Source organism: Condylura cristata, unplaced genomic scaffold (genome assembly GCF_000260355.1).
Source record: "Condylura cristata isolate star-nosed mole 26May11 unplaced genomic scaffold, ConCri1.0 scaffold00006, whole genome shotgun sequence".
Taxonomy (NCBI): domain Eukaryota; kingdom Metazoa; phylum Chordata; class Mammalia; order Eulipotyphla; family Talpidae; genus Condylura; species Condylura cristata.
In genome coordinates, this window is record NW_004567107.1 from 15,344,526 (window position 1) to 15,364,581 (window position 20,056).

The window sequence follows — 20,056 nt, forward strand, 5'->3', positions numbered from 1 at the left end:
ATTTAGAGTTCAAAGTCAACATTTCACCAATCCCTTTGCTAGGGCCTTAAGTCCCAACCCTACTTCAGCCATCCACTATTAGTTCACCCAAGTCCCATAACATCACCAGATCCTTCCTGTCCCTACACAGATGGCAGGCTTCCTCCCTCCCTCTCTGGATCTGCATAGCTACAAGGACAGGTCTGCTGCCCCTACTGGGCTTGGCTCTGTTCTGAAATGCCAATGTTTTTCACATCACACCTCCCAATCCGTGAACAGAGTAAGCCCTGAATAATTACCTTGGACTAAATCTCTGGAAACGTAAAAGGCAGCTTGGCGCTGAACTCAACTTTAAAACGCTCAGTCCGCAAAAATGAACTCAGCTATTATATTAGGTATTACGGTGTTGTTTTAATGTCCTTGACATCCAATTATTCTTTCAGCAATTAATCAGAGCCAAATATGTGCGAGACTGGGAAGAGGAGGGCTCTAAGATGAGCCACAGGGCAGAGATCACCTCCCAGCCAAGTTCAAGCTCACACACAAGGGCGACTCCCACGAGGCTCCAGCCCTCCCACGTGGGCTCCCTGCCGCCTGGCCCGGCGGATCAGCGAGTCCCAGCGCGGGCGGGGCTGGACGGCCCAGGCGTCGGCGCACCTGATTGGCCGGTCCTCGGGGTGTGGGGGCGGGGCTACTCCCGCAGCTGACCCGCCCCCAGAGATCCTGCGGGGCCTGCCGAGGCGGGGCCTGCAGGCTGGTGGAGGCGGAGTGTAAACCGAGGGGGACCAGCTGCTTCCGGGTGAACCGTCCCGCCCCCACGTGGACCAGCGGAGTAGGGCGCACCACGGCGGGGGCGGGCGCGGCGCCCGGGAGTCCTCTGGGAGGCAGGTGAGCGGGGCCCCTAGACGGCGGGCTTGGGGGCGGGGGCTGTGGCTCTCCGAGCCCCTGGTCCTCAGACCCGGATTGCGCCGTGTGTCTGAAGCCTGGTGGGGTGCAGCGGGGCGAAGTCCAGCGGGATCCCTGTTTGAGTTCTTGGAGCTCAATGGTCCTTCTCCAGTCGGCGTGGGGGGTTCGCGCCGCCATGAGCCCTGGAGGATAACGGGATTCGCGCGCCCTCCCTAGGGTGCACCTCTCGGAGACCGCTGGGCCGCCCGGGTGCGTAGCCGGACCAGGTGCCTTGCAGGAGAGGGGCGGGAGGTTGGAACTTTATCCCGCCGCTTTGTGTAGGCTTGCAGCACGCTACATGCACTGGTCCATTCAGCCCTTACAATAGCCCGGTGAAGTGGGTGCAGGTACCCACTTGCCAGATGAGGAGACTGAGGTCACACAGCTGGGCAGTGACAAAACCAGGGCTTAAGTCCTCGCTGTCACACTCCAAAGTGTGTTGCTGCCAGCTGCAGCAAGCTCCGCTCTGCCTCCTCCCATCACGACCCCCTCCCCCTTCACCCCGAGCTCTCCAAGCCTGTTTCTGCTGTAACCAGCTTTGAAATCTATCGGAATGAAAGTGTCACCGGTAATAGTAGGCACTGAGGACCTGGGTTCTAACCCATCTGGCTCTGACTCCATGCATGGTTTTGGGCGGGTGACTACCCTTCTCTGAACCCACTAACATTTCGGGGAAGTAATTAACAAGCTGGCAGTTAGAAGTACTGCATTCTTATGTGTCCAAATAGCTAAGCCAGTGGAGACTGGGTTCTTCAAAGCCATAGGTCAAGGCCTGGGTCTCATTCTTTTCTTTATTCTCCTCTGTAATCCCTGTATCTAGTACTGGGGCAGGCCTGGAGTAGATATTCAGGAAATGTGAGTTGAATACACCAAGCAGCCTGTTGGTCTCTTTTTGGAACAGCCTAACAACTGCTATTCCAGCCCTCTGAGATTTTGGATTTCCCAGCCCTGGCCACCTTCTGCCTAGCTGGCCCTCCTGACTGCCTCCTACTCAGTAGTGGAGGAACCTACTGGAACTGGCAGCAGCTCCCCAGCATCAGTGCCAGGACCACAGGCTCTGGAAAGCAGAGTATGGGGGTTCAGTCCTGACAGCTCTGTCAGCTCCTCTTGAAAGCACCCTGAAAAGGCAGTTTCCCCAACTTGGGTTTGTCCAGGTTGGGGAAGTTACCTCCTAAGGAAGGAGAAAGCTTCATGATCAACCTGAAAAACCATGTATTCCTTACTGCCCCCTCTTCCATGAAGCCTTCCTTGATTCCCAGCCACACACTAGTCCACAGCACCCAGTCCAGTCCTCTACTCTGTGGGGTGCTTATTTCTTCACCAAGTAAGCTGCTAGAAGGCAGGAACGCCACCTCAGATAGCTTAAAAGACCCTGTGGCCCCCACCTTAGATGCTTAAAAGACCCTGTGGTCTGAGTGAAAATTCCCCCTTCTGGGCGTGGTGAGGAAGGCCCAGCTTGAGGCTGAGCCAACAGGTCCACGTCCAGCTCATTTCTACTCTGGTAATAAAAATAGCTACGTGCTTACTGTGTGGCTGCTTGGTACCTGACACATACTTCTTTACTATCTCTAATCTCCCCAGCTGGGCAAGTTTGATAGTATCAGCCTCATTTTTTAGATTATGAAATAAAGACTCTGAAAAGCCAATTCCCTTGCCCAGAGTACCTCTCTCTCTCCCACACATACACACACAGAACACAGACCAGACCTGGAACTGTTTGGTTTCTTTCAGCATCACTTTCCACAGGTTTTCCTGGTTCTACACCAACTCCCAGCCAAACAAGCCTGTCCCCACGTGAGTGGGCATCCCAGGTGGAGCCCAGTTCTCTGCTCTTGTCTTCAGTGTCTGGTCCCAGAATTCAAGCTGTGGCTTGCAAGCTCCCTTGATCAGAAGTGTCTCCAAAGTGTGTGACTATCTCTGGATATTCGAGAGAGAGCTTTGCAAAACCTCCATCTGGATTTGGTTCTGCAAACAGATGCAGCTGTTGTTTTGGGGGTGTTTTCTCCCCCGGATGTATTTAGTAAGCCCCCATGGTGGAAGAATGATGGTGTGGGTGACAGGGCACTGGACTAAAAGCCAGAAGCCCCCTGGCCACACCCAGCTGTGACTTGCTGTGGGTGTCAAACAAGCCCCATCACCTCTCTGCACCCCATTTTCCACATCAGAAGGAAAAGAGATCTCAACAAGATTGGTGATTTTCCGTTTTTTAATTTTTTCATAACTGATTCCCTTTTCTCAAATCAATCTCTAAACCCTAATTTTAAAAAACAAATAAAAGTGGAACGACTGTCCTGAGGCCTCACTCACCCTCCTCCCCTGGCCCCCACCCCCAACGGTCAGAGCTCCTGGGAGCCCTACCCTGTTGCTTCTGATAAGCAGAGGCTTTACTCCCTCAGCCTTGAAAAGCAGATAGGGGGTTGGGGCTGTGGAATGCAGCTTTGGATTCCAGAAGCCAGAGGCCTGCCATCAGGGTTGTTCCCCGGGAAGCGAATCTGAGACCAGTAGAACTGGCCTCTTGACTTGAATTTCCAGAATGGAACTGAACAAGCCCCTTATCCTCTCAGTGCCTCCTTTTCCTTATCACTGAGAGTTAGAACAATTCTCTGCCATTAAGTGAGATATTGTCAATATACATATGTGGTTCAGTTCCCAGCACTTAACATACACTCTGTATATTATTCTCTTGTTTTCTCCCTCTCTCCAGCCCCCAAGGCAAAGATGGTATAGGCAGAGAGACCCCTACTAAGTCAGGCGCTTCACAGTACTATGGGTTTCGTAGATGAAACCCTGTACTCAAGTCTAGAACAAATTCAAACTCAGCCTCAGTAACTAGCTGTGGGGTCTTGGGCAAATGACTTAACTTCTCTGCACTGGGCAAATGACTTAACTTCTCTGCACTGGGCTAATCCCTGGCTGACCTGAGAGCTACATCTTACACAAAAGGGGCCCTCAGGATTTGGTGTTTGCTGAAGGGTTGCTCAGTTGGGGCTTGGGACCTCTTTGAAGAGGCCCCTGTGTCAGATGATGGGGCTAACCCAGGGTGTGCTACAAAGGAGGGTCCCTGTGTGGCTTCAGATAACCCCAACCCCACCCACGGGAGGACTTGATAAAATGGGCCTCCTGAGTTGGTTGGGAAGGAGCTAAAGGGGCCCAGGAGACTGCGTGGGGAAAGACATCATCAGTGTACCCAAGGACACCCCACGCCTGGGAGTCACCACAAGATTTTAGTCCTGCTGTTTGGCCTCTGACTTGCCGTGTAACCATGGGTAAGCCCTGCCCCTCTCTGGGCCTTAAGGGCCTTAAGGTTCCATTTAGGCAAAGAGATTACTGGTTCTTTGTTCCCCAGCTTGACTACTGGGTGTCCCCCCAGGTACCTCCTAAAGGAAGTGCCTAGAACAGAGCTTCCCGCCTCCCCTGCAGTCCCGGCTGGCTCCCGGCAGGGCAGCCCTCTTCCTGCCTTGTCCTTGTGTCCACTCTTCCCCTGGGAAGAGCCAGAGCCGCAGCGGCCAGCTGCGGAGACGCCTCTTAGCCCTTCCGTCTCCGCCCCTCTCCGCCCCTCTGACCCTGCCTCAGCGCTCCTCTGCTGGCGGGCTGCTTTGCTCAGCCTGTGATTATCTTCCTAAAGCCAGGCTCTGGCCAGGCCTCTCCGCTGCCTCCTGCTCAGAAATCTCCCCTTCCTCCCTGCTGTTCCCCCCCCCCCCCAGGTGCTCAGACCAGTCCCTTTGCTGCTTCCCACCCTCCCTTCCCTTCCTGAGAGACTTTTCTCCTCATTTCCTCTGCCAAGCTGAGCCCACTCATCTGTAAAACTGAACTGGCCCACCCTAGTGGCACAACGGGTTAGGACACAGCACTGCAAACTGGCCACAGCCACCTCAGTGCAAGTTCAATCCCTTGCCCCAGAGGTGATCCACTTGGCTTAGCAGACCTCTCGTGTCTCACCTGCTGCTCCCCTCAGCAGTGTACTTCCTCACTCTGCCTCCTCTGCTCCCCACTCTGCCTTTGGTGAATCCTCTAGCCCCCCTGCACCTCTGGCCTGTACCCCAGTTCTGTATGTATAAATAAATACATCTTTAAAAAAAACAAAACTGAGTTCAAGGCCCCCTGTCTTCCTCCAGTGAGCTGCTTCTGCCAGCCTAACTTATCACCTTGGAACTCCTGGTTCTTTTATGGGGTGCTCCTCCCTGCTGACATGTGCTCAGTCACCCCTGCCTTCCAGGACTGTAGTGCCAAGTCCGAGAGAAAGCACCTGTGCAAGTGTCCAGAGTGGCCTGGACACAGGTGTCCAGAGACCAGTGACACCCAGCCTCCTCCTGCCCACCACAGGTCTGGCATTAGGGCAGTTCTGTACTGCATACAGACTTCCTTTGTGCCAGAGGGCTGGGGTGAAGGAGCAAACATGAGGCCTGTGAGCCCTGCCCTGGGGCACTGGGTGAGATAGCAGGGCACTGTTGCCTACCAAGCGGAGTGTGGTCTGGACAGAAATGCTTCAGTGGAAGAGCGAAGGAGAGGTACCTGGAGAGAACCCGGTAGAACTTGGCAGTGGGCAGATTGCGGAGAGAGCAGGAGCCTCCAGATGGGCCTGTCCTGGGGATCAGCGCTGGGAAAGCTCTTCAGTGGCCACTCTGTGGGGGCTGGGGAGTATGCATCTGGCCAGCTGTGCTGTTTCTTCCTGCCCCTGAGAAGTCAGAATAACAAAGGGTTAACAATGCTTTTCTCTAGAAGGTAAAGGTAGAATTGCAGATTTCTTTCTTTGTGCTTATCTGTACTCTTCTAGGATTTCTGCCAGGCACATGGACTTTTTTTTCATAGCACAAACAATCTAAGTGGTCACATGCTTATTTCGAATCCAGCAGAGTGGTTTTTCCAATCAGTGGTAAAAAAAAATGCCTTAAAATAAAGTCAATGACTAGAGAAATGTAACTTAAAAAATAAAAAAGAGACACACCATATAAAATACAAGCCCAGATTTTTATATTAGTAGTTTGAAAAGGCTATGGGGACCCAGGGTGAGCAAAATGGGGGTGGGGTCAAAAGGTACAAACTCCCAGTTCCAAAATAGGTGAGCGGTGGGGATGGACTGTCCAGCTTGGTGACTGTAGTTAACAGCATTTGAAAGCTGCTGAGAGAGTAGATCTTAAAAGTTCTTAGAGGAGGAAAGAAAAAGGTGTCATATATGCGGCGAGGGATGTCTACTAGAATTAGTGTGAGGATTGTTTTGCAGCATATACAAATAGCAAATCATGATGTTGTACACCTGACATGAATGTAAAGTGATGTGTCAGTTATAATTAGGTCAGTAAAGAACGCGCTGGGCAAGTGCCTGGAGGCCTCCTTTCATGTCCCTGTCTGCTGGGTGCAGGCCAGTGAGGGTCCGTGATCCGCACCGGGAGCCAGGGCAGAGCAGGGGAGGTGGGGATGTGACTGGCCCAGGAGGACTGGAACCTGGACTCACATCTTGCTTCCTACTCCCCAACCCCCCAGGGCTGAGCGAGCCGCAGACCAAGAGGCCCTCACTTCCTACCGACTGGATGCCCGGTACCCCGGGTCCCACCATGCAGCACCAGTCAGTTCTGCACAGCGGCTACTTCCACTCCCTGCTTCGGAGCTGGCAGGCGGCCAGCACCACCCTCGGTGCCTCCAATCTCATCTACCCCATCTTTGTCACGTGAGTCCTCATGAATGGGTCAGGCCTCTGGTCTGCAGCGGGTCAGTATGGTTATGGGTATGACTAGGCAGGTGTCTGTTGCTCAGAGTAATAAAATGGAATGCTCAGTGCATTAGACGTAGCCAACGGGCAGAGGGCAGCTGTCTTAGGAACAAAACAGACCTCAGAAAGAACTCAATCTCCCCATTTAGGAAGTAAGACAAATCCTTGTTTGTCATCCTGAGCTGCTGCAGTGTGCAGAGGCTGAGGCTGTGAATGCTGTGGACATGGAAGCAGGGGCGAGGGGACTCATCGATCCCAGCAGCCACTGCCGTCCACTACGTGCCAGCTGTGCACAGGGCCTCTGCTCAGCACCTCTGTGCATACCTCGCTCAGTCTGCAGGAGAGAGGTTGGATGTGATCCCCTAGAATGTCATCTTCAAGATGGCAGAGACTTTTATGTCTTGTTTACGGTTGCATCGCCAGGGCCTAGAATAGTAGCTGGCACGTAAGTGCTCAGGAAGGATTTGTTGAGTGCAGGAATCCACCCAGGAGACAGATGAAGGCTCAAAGAGATGGGACAACTTAGCCACAGGCACCCAGTGAGTAAGTGGCTGGGTCAGCAGCGAGGGCCCTCAGACAGCAAAGTCCATGCTCTTAACAAGCTGACTCCTTCCGGTGATCACTGTTCTCCTAGTACATTTGCTCTTGTCACTGTTACTCTGATTGTTCCCATGATTATTTCAGGCCCCTGGCGTGGCCGGGCAGGGGAACCAGACCCTGGGCTCCCTCCTTCTCCCACCATCTCCATTCCCCTAGTCCTTCCGAGCGCCCTGACCGCTGTCTCCCCCTCACCACTGCCCCTTCCCACAACTTCCAGTCCATGGCCCACCCCCCCACTCTTGCAGGGATGTTCCTGAGGACATACAGCCCATCGCCAGCCTCCCAGGAGTGGCCAGGTAGGAGGATGGTGGGGAGGGCGAGGGGATGTGGGAGGGAGAAGTTTCGCAGGTGGAGGTGCCAGGAAGCAGAAGCTGACTGGGATGTAGAAGATCTGGAGGGGCTCAGTGGACTTTGGGGTCAAGATGTGCCGCAACAGAAGAGGCACATAAAGAAAGCAAGAATGGCCTGCTCCTACCAGAGGCATCATAACAGAGCTGGCACAGAGGATGGCTGAGCTTGACGTGAGAGTTCAGTGCGAGACTCGGGCTGCCCACAGCTGCGAGCTGAGGCCTTGGGCCCCCTTCTGTGGGTGGGTGTGTTCCTACCCCTCCTAAAAAAAGGCACAGGGTTATTGCTGCATTATTCACAATTGGAAAGATTGGAAACAACCCAAATGCCCAAAAGTGGATGAATGGATTAAAAAGATGTGGTACATGTACACAATGGAATATTATTCAGCAACCAAAAAAACCAAAAAAAAGAAACACATGCCTTTTGCAGCAACATGGATGGAGCTGGAAGGGATCATGCTTAGTCAAATAAGCCAGAAAGAAAAGGAAAAAGACCGGATGGTTTCACTCATAGCAGGAGTATAATGGATCAGGCGAGAAAATAACATTAATAATAATGAACAGTTATATAGCAGAGACAATTTATGGGGATGGATGGGGAATGGGATCAAAAGCAGTGGGGGGAGGGAAATGCACTGGGCTGTGGTGATGGCACATGGGTGATTTGGTGATGGGAAGCCCACAGGGATTGCAGCTGAGATGGGAAAATGCACAAAATGATGTAAAAATAAACTATTATGTTATTAAAGGGGGGGGCGGGAGCGCTGACCTGGGGCCTGCCTGACTGTAGCCACCACACGCAGGTACGGTGTGCAGCGGCTGGAGGAGATGCTCAGACCCCTGGTGGAAGAGGGCCTGCGCTGTGTCCTGGTCTTCGGCGTCCCCAGCAGAGTTCCCAAGGTGAAGAATCGGAGGAAGAGTCAGGAGAGGGCGGGGAGGGGGAGCCTCAGTTCTGCACTAAGCCTTGCTCCAGTCTTGGGGCCTCAGGTGAATTAACACAGCACCTGAATCCAGCACCCTTAGAGGATCAGGAAAATGAGGAGGTCTGGGGGTGTCGAGGCCAGCGCTCCAGTGGACCCTCCTTCCCAGCCTGAGTCCTTTCCCTGCCACACCGCCCACCCCCCTTGACCTATGCAAAGGGCTGACTGGGCCCAGACCCCACTGTCCCCTGTAGGTATCAGTGATGAGCTATCGCCAACCCTGATTGAACAAGTCAAGGCCCTTTGCAAAATGGGGCAGTTTTCAGTCTTCCCCGTCCCGAGGCTGACACACCCCCTGCCTGTCTCCACTGCCAGGATGAGCGGGGCTCTGCGGCCGACTCCGAGGACTCCCCGGCCATTGAGGCCATCCGTCTGCTGCGCAAAACCTTCCCCGGCCTCCTGGTGGCTTGCGACGTCTGCCTGTGCCCCTACACCTCCCACGGTCACTGTGGTGAGCCCCTCCCTTCGTGGCCCTGCTCCCACCTGCATTTCCACTGCCCAGTCCCCCCACGATGGGGTGGCCCAGAGCTGGGATGCTTCCCACAACGCCACTCTTCGTACAGGGATTCTGAGTGAGAATGGGGCATTCCTGGCTGAGGAGAGCCGCCAGCGGCTGGCAGAGGTGGCACTGGCCTATGCCAAAGCAGGTGAGTGAGCCGGCCACAGGGGTGAGCCCCTCTATGTTGGGGAGGTAACAGTGTGGGTGGGAGGGCCCCAGAATTCTGAAGGCCACTCTGCCCCTCAGGATGTCAGGTGGTGGCCCCTTCAGACATGATGGATGGACGCGTGGAAGCCATCAAGGAAGCTCTGATGGCACATGGATTTGGCAACAGGGTAGGGACCAGGAGTGCAGGTGGGCATAGGGAGGTGAGGAGGGCATCAGGACCAGCACTGTCCCTGTAAGAGCTGAGGATCCCACGCAGCACAGAACAGCGTTGGGTAAGACCTTTGGGACCCACCTCAACTTCCCAGCGCTCCTATGGGACCAGGCCTCCGGCCCTACTTCCCAGCCTCGGTTCTTTCTCTCCCTGCCTCGTCCTCCTGGGCCACCCGCACAGGGCTGGCTGAGCCCAGACGCCACTGTCTCCCTGTAGGTATCCCTGATGAGCTATAGTGCCAAGTTCGCTTCCTGTTTCTATGGACCTTTCCGGTGAGTGGGGGCAGCGTGGCGCCTTAGCCCAAAGCTGAAAACCCTGCTGTCAAACCCCTGACCTGTTGGCCCCACACTGAACACCCACACCCCCAACCATCACACCACATGCCCCTGCTCCCCAGGGATGCGGCTCAGTCAAGCCCAGCTTTCGGAGACCGCCGCTGCTACCAGCTGCCACCCGGGGCCCGGGGCTTGGCCCTCCGCGCCGTGGTGAGTGACCGGTACCTGAGCCCCACCCAGCCTATCCCCGCTGCTCGCCTCACCTCCAGGGCTCTGCTCATTCCCTCCTTCATCCCTTAGGACCGGGATGTGCGCGAGGGAGCTGACATGCTTATGGTGAAGCCGGGAATGCCCTACCTGGACATCGTGCGCGAGGTCAAGAACAAGGTGAGCAGAATAAAGACGGGGGCACCAGGGCAGATGAGAGAGGGACCTGGGATTGAGGGGCTGCAGTGGGGCCCAGAAACCACCACAGGCTGCTGCATCAGGCTCACTGATTGCCCATTGAGCAGTTCTGCTCTCAATGGGCATGTTCGAGCTGGGGACCAGCTGCAGTGACTTGGGGTCTGGGGTGCAAGATGGTCACACAGATTGCCTCAAGAAGAAAGGCACCCCACCCCCACAGGCATGCCCCCCTTCCACCCTTTCTGCCCACCATGGCTTCTCTGTAGCACCCGGAGCTGCCCCTGGCTGTGTACCACGTCTCTGGAGAGTTTGCCATGCTGTGGCACGGAGCCCAGGCTGGGGCGTTTGATCTCAAGGCCGCCGTCCTGGAGGCCATGACTGCCTTTCGCAGAGCAGGTAAGCTGGCAAGTAGTGTTTTGACCTGTGCCACAGGCACTGATAGGCACATTGCCCAGGTAGGGAATCAAAGTCAAGAGACAGCCTGGATCTCATGCTGGAAACCCAGTGATTTAAACAGACACGAGCCGAAGGGAGGGCACTGGGTGGCAGAACAGGGCATGCGGGCTGGAGGAGCAGCGCCCTCCCTGACATTTGGGTTTTGAGACCGTGGCCAAGCCGCTTCTCTGACCCTCAGTGTCCTCAGCCTGGTGCAGGGTTGTCGTGAGGATTCAATGAGATGATTGAGTGCCTGGCACATGCTTATCGCTTCATAAACGGGAGCTGGTTTTGTTGGTAGAGATCGCAGCGTGGGAAGAGAACTGACAGCTCATCTCTTTCCCCCACTGCATATTTTATACTTTGGCAAACTGGGGCCCAGAAAGAGGAGTTGACTCGCCCACAGTCACACAATGTACAGAGCGAGAGCTGACTAAGCAGGGCTCGAGCGAATGCTGTGGTACCTCAGGCTATGCCTCTGGGTGGTAGCCCCCAGCCCCCCCATCTCCCAGGCGCACCCAAAGACGGTACCCCACCTGCTTCCCTTCTTCCTGCTCTTCTCTCAACACAGGTGCCGACATCATCATCACCTACTACACCCCTCAGCTATTACGGTGGCTAAAGGAATGACTGAGAACTTGTGCAAGACCCAAGAACTAGAACTTTTCAAAGTTCCCAGGGCCTTGGAAAAGTGAAAACCAAAGTAAATGCTGCTTTTAGAGTCGTGCCCTCTTGCCCTCTTCCTGCTCACACGCTGGCAGGGCCCCCTCCAGGGCTGGTTTCCACAGCATGCCAAATGTTCCACTTTTGCAGCCACTTCTTCATGGGTTCTCCCAGGCCCCCCCCCCAACCCCTCCCCTGGGTCAACAGTAAGACTCACCTCTGCTCCAGCTTCTTCCTGCAGTGCAGCTCCACCTTGAAGACAAGCAGGAGTTGGGTGCAGGCTCAGTGGGTCCTGGGAGAGGGCTTGGAGCAGGAAAAGAGCAGTTAGATCTTGGATCCTAAGAAGCTCTGGAAAACTCAGCACTGCCAGCAACAGAGCTGGGCTGCTGGCACCAGGCCTTGACTGGCGTCTCTGGTTTATAATTGAGATCTGCTGCGATGCCACCCAGATCAGTGGTTGCCAGCCTACCTGCAGCTGCCCATTCAATTCTGTTCTGAGCCATAAACCCAAAGAATTGCTCTTTAATGCAGAAATGTTGCCTGAGCATCATATTCAGGAGCCAAGGGAGAGTTCCTGACTGTTGGGGATGCTACCACCATGAGGCTTTTTATTGAAGAGAAATTTTGTGAGAATGTCTGCTCTGTGCCCAAGATTGGGCTTGTTACTGGGAATACAGCAGAACAGCTCCAGCTTGTGTCTGTGGAATCTATACAAGGACGGGGGAGGGGGGCAAACAGCAATAAGAACACAGAAAACAGCAGTTACAACCCATATGGGTGCTTGGAAGGAAAGGAAGACAATATACAAGAGGAAGGGGCCGCTCTTAGGAAGGTGGCGAGGAAGCCATCCCTGGGGTTAAGGGACAAGGAGAGATCCTTATAGAGAGAAGCCTAGAAGCTCCGAGAATAACACAAAGTATGCAGAGATCCTACAGGAGGAAGAGGCTGGTCAGGCTCCTGGGATCAGATCAGGAAAGGGCTTCAGCACTGGAGGCTCGAAAGGTAAATCCTGCACCTTGTAGGAAGCTTGGATTTAGAAAGTCATCGAAGGATCTTAACCGTAAGCTGTGTGTGTCAGTTTCCCACACTGCTGCTATGCAAAAATGGAGGGGACAGAAAGAAAAGAGTGCGCCAGAGTCCGGCTGGGACGTTCTTGCAGACCCCCGTGAGCAGTGACACCCTGGAGCAGGTGGTAGCAGTGGAGAGAAGGACACGAACAGACTCAGCATTTGTTCCAGACACAATTAGCAGATTGCGTTGATGGTTTACATCAGGGGGGCCCGAGGGTATGGAAAACAAGGATGCCTCATGGGTTTCTGGCTCCAGCAACCAGCATGTGGCCCCAATTCATCCTCTGAGACGGACAGAATATAATGTTCCCCTCGCGAGAGCTGAGGCCCAACCAAGATGGGGCCTGTTTGCAGGCCCCACCGCCCCTGTGCTGAGCAACAGGGATCCCAACTCTAGGACCACCAGAGTGGTACAAGAGAGGTACAAGCCATGCCACGATTTAGAGTAACCGACTCCCAGCAGCTCTTCTCCTCAGACCAGCCCCTCCCAGTCCGTGGTAGTCTTCCTCAGAGCTGTGACCAGCTCAAGACCGCCTCTCATTCTGTCTTCAGGCTTTTGAGAGCTGCCCAACCCAACCCAAGGCTTGTATAGTCACAAGCTTTCACCTGCCAGGGAGCCTAGGCTTGAATTTACCACAGGGAGGCCTAAAGCACTAAGGAGTAGCTGATAGCCCCTGACTTAGACCAGACCAGGGCTCGTAGTCATCTCAGCTACTTGGCTTCCTGGCCCCTAGACCCTGAGCTCATTTCTGGTGCGTGTGGACGGAAGTTTCTGCAAGACCACTCCACACTGGTTGCTGAGCTAATATAAGGCCTAGCTCTACTCTAGGCAGAGAGGAAGACATTGCCCTTAGGTGCCAGCAGTTCTGGGGCAGCAAACACCTGTGCAAAGAACCCCTTTCCCCACCCTGATGTGGGGTGCTGTGGGGAGGGGATAAACAGCAGAATGAGAACTGGATGGCAGACATGTCACCAGTGACCTGGAGGTCCCCAGAACCTGACCTGGATTGAAGGATCAGAAAATGCTGCCCTGAGGCCCTGGCATTTGCGCTAAGCCTGAAGGATGAGCAAGCAAACCAGGGCATGTTTGGGAAGAGAATTCCAGTCGGAGGGGACAGCTGTGCAGAGGCCCTGGGGCCCAAGTGAGCTGGACGAACAAGGCAGGTGTGGCTGGAATGGGGCAGGAGGAAAAAGTCTCCCGAGCTGAGGGGACAGAAACCAGGGCCCGAGCATGCAGCAGCTCAAAGACCATAGTTAAGGAAGGCAAGCACCTTTCCGCCTCCATTCCAAGAGAGGAAGGAATGTCTCGCTGGAACGTGCATTCTATGAAAGCACAGACGGCACAGTGGCAAAGCAGAGATGAGACACACGTGGCCTGGTCTGGGGCGGAGCGGTGGGATAGACCAGCGAACGGATTGACAAAGCAGAGTAGACTTGAAGGGTGAACTTGGCTTGGGCTCCTGGGTGGCTGAGGGCCATTTACTGAGATGGGGAAGCTTGAAAGAGGATCAAGGTGGAGGGGGAGTCCTGTGTTTGCACTGAAGAAGTGCTATCTTGCACTTACATGAATCGCCTGAGACCATTTAACAAGTTTGTGGCAGACCTGGGTCTGGAACCCCAGCACAACAAAACAGATTTGAACCACATTGCCCTAACCACTGTGCCATGCCAGCTCCCACTAAGGAGAGAATTATGGGTCTAACATGATGCTGTCTACTCCAGTAATGGGGCAGGCCAAGGGGCTGGGTTGCCTGCAGGCACCATGGTCTGTGTAAGCACCTTCTGGAGCTAGTCCTTGTCCCCCTGGGTGCCAGCCTGGTGTCCACTCCAGCCCAGGTGTTTCGTCTAGAAAGTCAAAAATGGCCTGGCAGGCAGCTGGCAGCATTTGAGTGGCCCTGGAGGAACTGTCTCCTCCATGTCTGTCTCCCGCTGGTAGCCAGCCCTTGCTAATAACTAATTTCACCTTGGGCAGAAAAGTCGACCTTCACAGTTGGCAAGGCATGTTCTCCTCAACGTCCTGGGGTCACGGTGACAAGTCAGCTGCATTACGGGCCTCTCTAGGAGAAGAGGCTGTTACCCCTCTCAGATGTGCCAGCTTAGACTTAGGGCATCTGTTTCAGTGGGGCCTGAAGGCTGCAACAAAAATTCCACCATCCTCACTTGCTATTTTACCAAGATCCCTAAAACTCTGACCTCAATGGAGATGTGGTTGAGGGACCCATCAAGCAACAGGTATTTTTAGCCACCACTTAACTCCCACTTCCCCCACTAGGGGAGGGGAGAATCCTGACCTCCACGACAATGTGGGCTCTGCCAATTCCACATCTTAGGGCCGATGACCTGCCACACTCATCACTTCTGTATCAGGTACTCTTGGCTGCACGGGACAGAAATGCAGGTCCAGAGCAAAACACAGAAGTGACTGTTTTTCACAACTGGATTGGGATGAGGTTAGGTGTGACTGACCCTCAGGTCGAAAATTCTCATGCAGGGCTGTGTCTCTTCATAGCTTCACCTCCGTCTGTCTCTGCTTGGTTTATTCTTAGATGGGCCTCTGACACCTGACAGTAACATCATACCAACATGGTCCTTAAGACTTTCAGTTCCAGGCCTCCCTGATGGTGCAGGGGGTTAAAGTGCAGCACTATGAAGCTATCTGCAGCCACTGCAGCACAAGTTCAATCCCCGGCTAGGGAGGTGACTCAAAGGGCACAGCAGACCTCTCCTGCCTCATCCACTGCTCCCCTCAGCAGTGGATTTCAGTCAGTCCACCTGTTCTGCTCCCTACTCTGTCTCTGGCGCATCCTCTCACTTCCCTGCACCCCAGCTCTTGTATGCATAAATAAATTTTTAAAAAGACTTAGAGCCCCAGAGAAAGCCAGGCCCTTTCCCATCATCACCTAGCAAATCTCTGGAGGTTTCAGTCCACCCAAGTCACAGACAGGCCTCTGCTGAGGGACTAAGCAATCACACACGGGCCTGGGGAGGTCTCAGTTTTCGTACCTGCGATCCCTTTGCTAGTAGGGTACCCTTCCCGCCAGTAGGAAAAGGAAAAAGGCAAGCGGAGGGCATGACCCATCCTTAAAGGACACAACCCAGACATTGCACAGATCACCTCTGTCCACATTCATCAGAACTTAGTCACCGGGCACACCTAGTTCTGTGACGGAGGCTGAAAGTCTAGCAGGGCAGCCATGCGCCCAGCTACCACTTGGTTTAATTACTAACCAAGGCAGAGAGAGGCTAAGGGAGCGAACTGCCGTCCCCACCACACTGAGTTCCTAGCACAGAAACCGCCGTCAGAACACGGAAGGAGGAGCTCCTTTAGAGCATCTAGTTATGTACTCTAGATGGAGACGGATCTGTCCAAATTTGTGCAAGCCAGTGACAGACCATGGCTGGGATTCAGGGCTCCTCGTTCCAGAACTGGGGGAGTATGAAGGGTTAAGGGTATGAGGGTGGCTTGGAGGGATTTTTGCTTTAAATGAACTCATTTATGTAGCTTCCAATGTATTTTTATATTCATGTGTTATAGCTAACAAAGATGTACTTGTGCTATTTGTATAAATGAAAATGTGCCCAGTATATGTAAGAGGAAAATGTGTTATCTCCACTAGTCAACAGAGTAGTTCAAGTTAAAGCCATAGTAAGATACCACCATGCACCCAGATGCCCACACATATGCCAGTTGTTCAACAATGAATTGCGGGGCTCTCCCTGTTAGCGCGACAGGTTAAAGCGCAGCACGGAGAAGCTTGCCGAAGCTGCTTCAGTGTGAGTTGGATCCTGGCCAGGGAGGTGCCACATGGCACTGCAGACCTCTCCTGAACCACCTGCTGCTTCCTCTCAGCAGTGTATTTTAGTTGATCTGCCTATTCTGTTCCCCACTCTGTCTCTGCTGAGTCCTCTCGCCTCCCCGCACCTCTGGCCTGTACTCCAGTTCTGTATGCAGCAAATGGAAATGTCACACAATACTGACTTCAGGACACAGTCTGGGTCCTTCTAACATAGTACCTTCTAACTCCTGAACAGAGATGTGAAAATGCACATATGTTTACCTAAAGACATCTCAGGAATGCTCACAGAGTTACCAAAAACCCAACCAAGTAAATTTGAAGATCCAGGTGACTCTATTCAGCAACTCCTATGTCAGGCAGTATCCCACTACGAATAGAGGCATTTTAAGGACTGGTACTAGAAGCAAGGTTAGAAGAAAGGCAAGCTAAAAAGGGAGCTGATTCCAGGCTGTTACATCGGTCACCTTCCTGAGGGAGATAAAACAGGTCTCTCTGACGGATTATCTTGTTAGTACTGGCAGGAGATTCAGGTTGAGGGGTCAACGACCCCCACAGATGCTGAAGCTCTAATTAGATTAGATATGACATCTTGGTGTGCTGATACCCGGCCTTAGCATAAGTGATTCCGTTTGGGGCCTGTTGTCATTTTTTAATAACGGCAATATTTTCCTAATACTGTAATGCAATTATAGCTAAGTCAGGTGTCAACAGTAAAATGTGGTATATTCAGTATGATAGAATACAGCCTTGCTCCACTTAACAACAGCGACACCTTCTGAGAACTGTATCCTTAAGTGACTTTGTCATTGGGCAGAGTCATAGAGGACACCAACCCAGGTGCTTTATATCGGGGCCAGTGTCATACATGCTGTCTGTGGTTGACAGGACATGTCATGTGGGGCATGGCTGTATTACATGTGAGAAGGAAGGAGCTATGAGAACACACAGGACATGGATGAGGCTTACAAATAAAATCGAGCAGAAGAGGCAAGACAAAGTGTCTTCCATTTATAGTCTAAAAACAAAGTAAAGCATGCAACTGGAAGCCAGCACAGTAGTCACTGTTTCCTGGGATAAGGGACTAGAATAGGGCAGGCACTGCAAGGTCTTGACACTCTTTATTGGACTGGGTGCTGTTTACATGGGTGCTTCGATTTGTAAAAATTCAAGGGCAGGCATACTTTTTGCTTTATGATATACTTTAATAAATGTTAACTTTAAAAAGTAAATGGACCCTCCCTGGTGGTGCAGTAGGTTAAGGTACAGCACTATGAAGCTATCCACTGCAGCACGAGTTCAATCCCTGGCCAGGGAGGTGACCCACATGGCGCAGCAGACCTCTCCTGTCTCGCCCGCTGTTTCCCTCAGCAGTAGATTTCAGTCTGCCTGTTTTGCTCCCCACTGTCTCTGGTGAATCCTCTCACTAACCCCCCTCCGCACCTCTGCCTATACCATAGTTCTTAAATGCATAAATAGTAAATCTTATAAAATATATAAAAATAAGTAAATGAAAATTTTAAAGTAAAGACAGAGACATGCCTGGTGGCCCAGCCCAGGTTTACTTGACGCTTTCAGTAGGAAAAAGGGAAAAGCCCTTCTGTAAGAAACTTGGTTTTCTCAAGAGAAATCTCTTCAGCCAGAGTCTAATATAATACACGTGGTGTCTCCAGGAGAATCAATCACCAGGCCAGAGTCCACACAGGCTAGAACAAGGAAAGAGACCTTCTGGGGATTTCTGTCATCAGACTTAGGAAGGAAGCTACTCATTAACAATACAGTACCCAGGTCTGAACAATTCAAAGACACTTGTTTCAGAATAGTAGGGTGTTTGTGTTTTGTGTGTGTGTGTGTGACATGAAAGGCTCCTTTTTCTCTGCTCAAAAAGATACTTGGAGAAACTAAAAAACAGAATCTTAAAAGTGAAATCAGGGCCATAATAAGGGAGGAGCATCACAATCACATAGACTATCATGGAAATAACCCTTTGTGCAAGAGGTAGTTCATGTGACATAGGATTTCAAGCCCTCAGTAGACCTAGTTTGTTGTTTTAAAGATTCATTTATTTATGCATACAGAACTGGGATACAGGCCACAGATGCAGGGAATGAGAAGATTCACTGGAGACAGAGTGGGGTGCAGAACAGGTAGGTCTACTGAAATACACTGATGAGGGGGGAGAGGGTATGACAGGAGGGGTCTGCCATGTGGATCAGCTCCCTGGCCTGGGATTCAACTCATGATTCATACATACCACAGTGGCTTGTGACTGGCTCTAGCTTGATAGCACTGAGACTTTAACCCCTGTGCCACCAGGGAGGCCCAGTTTTCTAATCTGAAAGGATCTTCTCAAAGAGCTTTCTCATAAGCTCTCATTAGAACCCAGAATGTTGTTTTCATGTGGAGAAACTGAAGTTCTATGGGCAAAGTGATTTATCTTAAAAATTAAAAACTAGCCTGGACTTTGGTTGGAAGTTAGTTTTGTCTCCCCACTTATTACATTGGAGACAGAGAAAAAAAATTTTTTTAAAGATATATTTATTTATTCATACAGAACTGCGGTAGAAGCCATAGGTGCAGGGGTGGTGAGAAGCTTCACCAGAGACAGAGTGGGGAGCAGAATAGGCAGATCGCTGAAGTACACTGCTGAGGGGAGCAGCAGGCGGGTCAGGAGAGGTCTGCCACACCATGTGGGTCACCTCCGGGCCAGGGATCGAACTAACACTGCAGTGGCTGTGGCTAGCTTGCAGTGCTATGCCACCAGGGAGGACCCAGAGAAAAAAATTTAATGGTGGCTCACAGGTAACAGTGCTTGGATCAGAAACTGGAGGCTAAGACTAAGTAACCCTGAAAGGTGCATAATCTCAGACATCCCGGGATTCTGTGAAATGCAGGTGGGCACCCAGTGTCCAAATCACCCTTCCCACTCCCACCTTTAGAAATCATCACAGCTCATCCATCCCACAAAGTGAATTTTTGTGAGTTTTTGCTAGTGAGTTTGATAGTTTAAGAACGACACTGAAGCCAGGTTGTTCTTAATAGGCCTGAGACATGTGACTCGGCGCTTTGTACTTCCTCCTGGGCCTGAGTCCAGTGAGGATGAGGCCACGCTTGAATAAAGTGAACCAACCAGCCTTGGAATACAGTAAGTGGTTTTCCTATAAGCAGGTGGGGAGGGAAGGAAGAAAAGACAAACAAATAATGTCTGTTTACATGTTTTTGTGCTCCCAGAAAAATGGCTGATAGAGTAAACAAAACCCCGGCAGAGGAGGGCAGGCTAAGGGGGGCCTCCTTTCCTCTTGCCCCCTCCCGCTGGGGTCCCAGCTCCTAGACACTTGTCACTGGAGTCCCTGCCCCTTAGTCTTTACCACGCTGCCATTCAGATCTTGCTCCTGCCCTAACCTCCCCCACCCGAGTGCCCTGCCACTGTTCCCAAAACTCATTATGCACTATTGCCTCCGTAGCGCTTATCATGAGCTGAAATTTGGGTTATTTACCTGGTCTCTGTGTGCTCCCTCCTGTCATGGAGGCAGGAACAATGTTGTTTCCCACTGCGTCCTCCGTGAAGGTCAAGGTCTAGCACAGGGCAGATGCTCAAGCCCTCAGACACCAGGTTGGTGGGAAGCGGGAGGGGGTCAAAACAGGGCAGGGAAGAGCACGAGGGACCGCGGGGCTGGTTCAGGGGCGGTGAAAGTGGTGGGAGAACTACAGGGACTACAACGAAGTAAGAAAAACAATTAATAAAAAAAAAGAAAAAGAAAAGAAAAAACCAGGTTGGTGGAGCTTTGACTTTTTACATTGCACAGCTTGAAATTTTAAACCTTTTTGAGATGAGCAAGGTCACTTTTTTTTCACCAACAGTAAAAAAAAGGGCAGCAAGGTTCACAGCAGTGAACTTTGCTCTCAGGTGTGTGGGTTAGGTGAGATTCCAATTCCGATGCCCACCATGTAGGGATTGTGGGGCCTTAGACCTGA

The 20,056-nt window shown here is 52.4% G+C and overlaps 2 protein-coding genes across 2 annotated transcripts in view; one reads left to right on the forward strand and one right to left on the reverse strand.

The window, feature by feature from the left end:
* Positions 1-5,593, reverse strand: part of LOC101632562 (chromosome unknown open reading frame, human C9orf43) — a 34,022-nt gene extending 28,429 nt beyond the window's left edge. The window contains exon 1 of the mRNA XM_012721233.1: positions 5,437-5,593. The gene's annotated coding sequence lies outside the window, so the exon portion shown is untranslated. The remainder of the gene's footprint in view (positions 1-5,436) is intronic.
* On the forward strand, positions 733-11,901 carry ALAD (aminolevulinate dehydratase). The gene is made up of 12 exons (XM_004677416.2): positions 733-867; positions 6,406-6,589; positions 7,477-7,527; positions 8,385-8,481; positions 8,877-9,012; positions 9,125-9,208; positions 9,307-9,395; positions 9,656-9,711; positions 9,837-9,924; positions 10,015-10,101; positions 10,386-10,515; positions 11,126-11,901. The coding sequence occupies exons 2-12, from the start codon at positions 6,453-6,455 to the stop codon at positions 11,182-11,184; spliced, it is 1,014 nt and encodes a 337-aa protein (XP_004677473.1). The 5' UTR covers positions 733-867; positions 6,406-6,452; the 3' UTR covers positions 11,185-11,901.
* Positions 11,902-20,056: the final 8,155 nt, after the last annotated feature.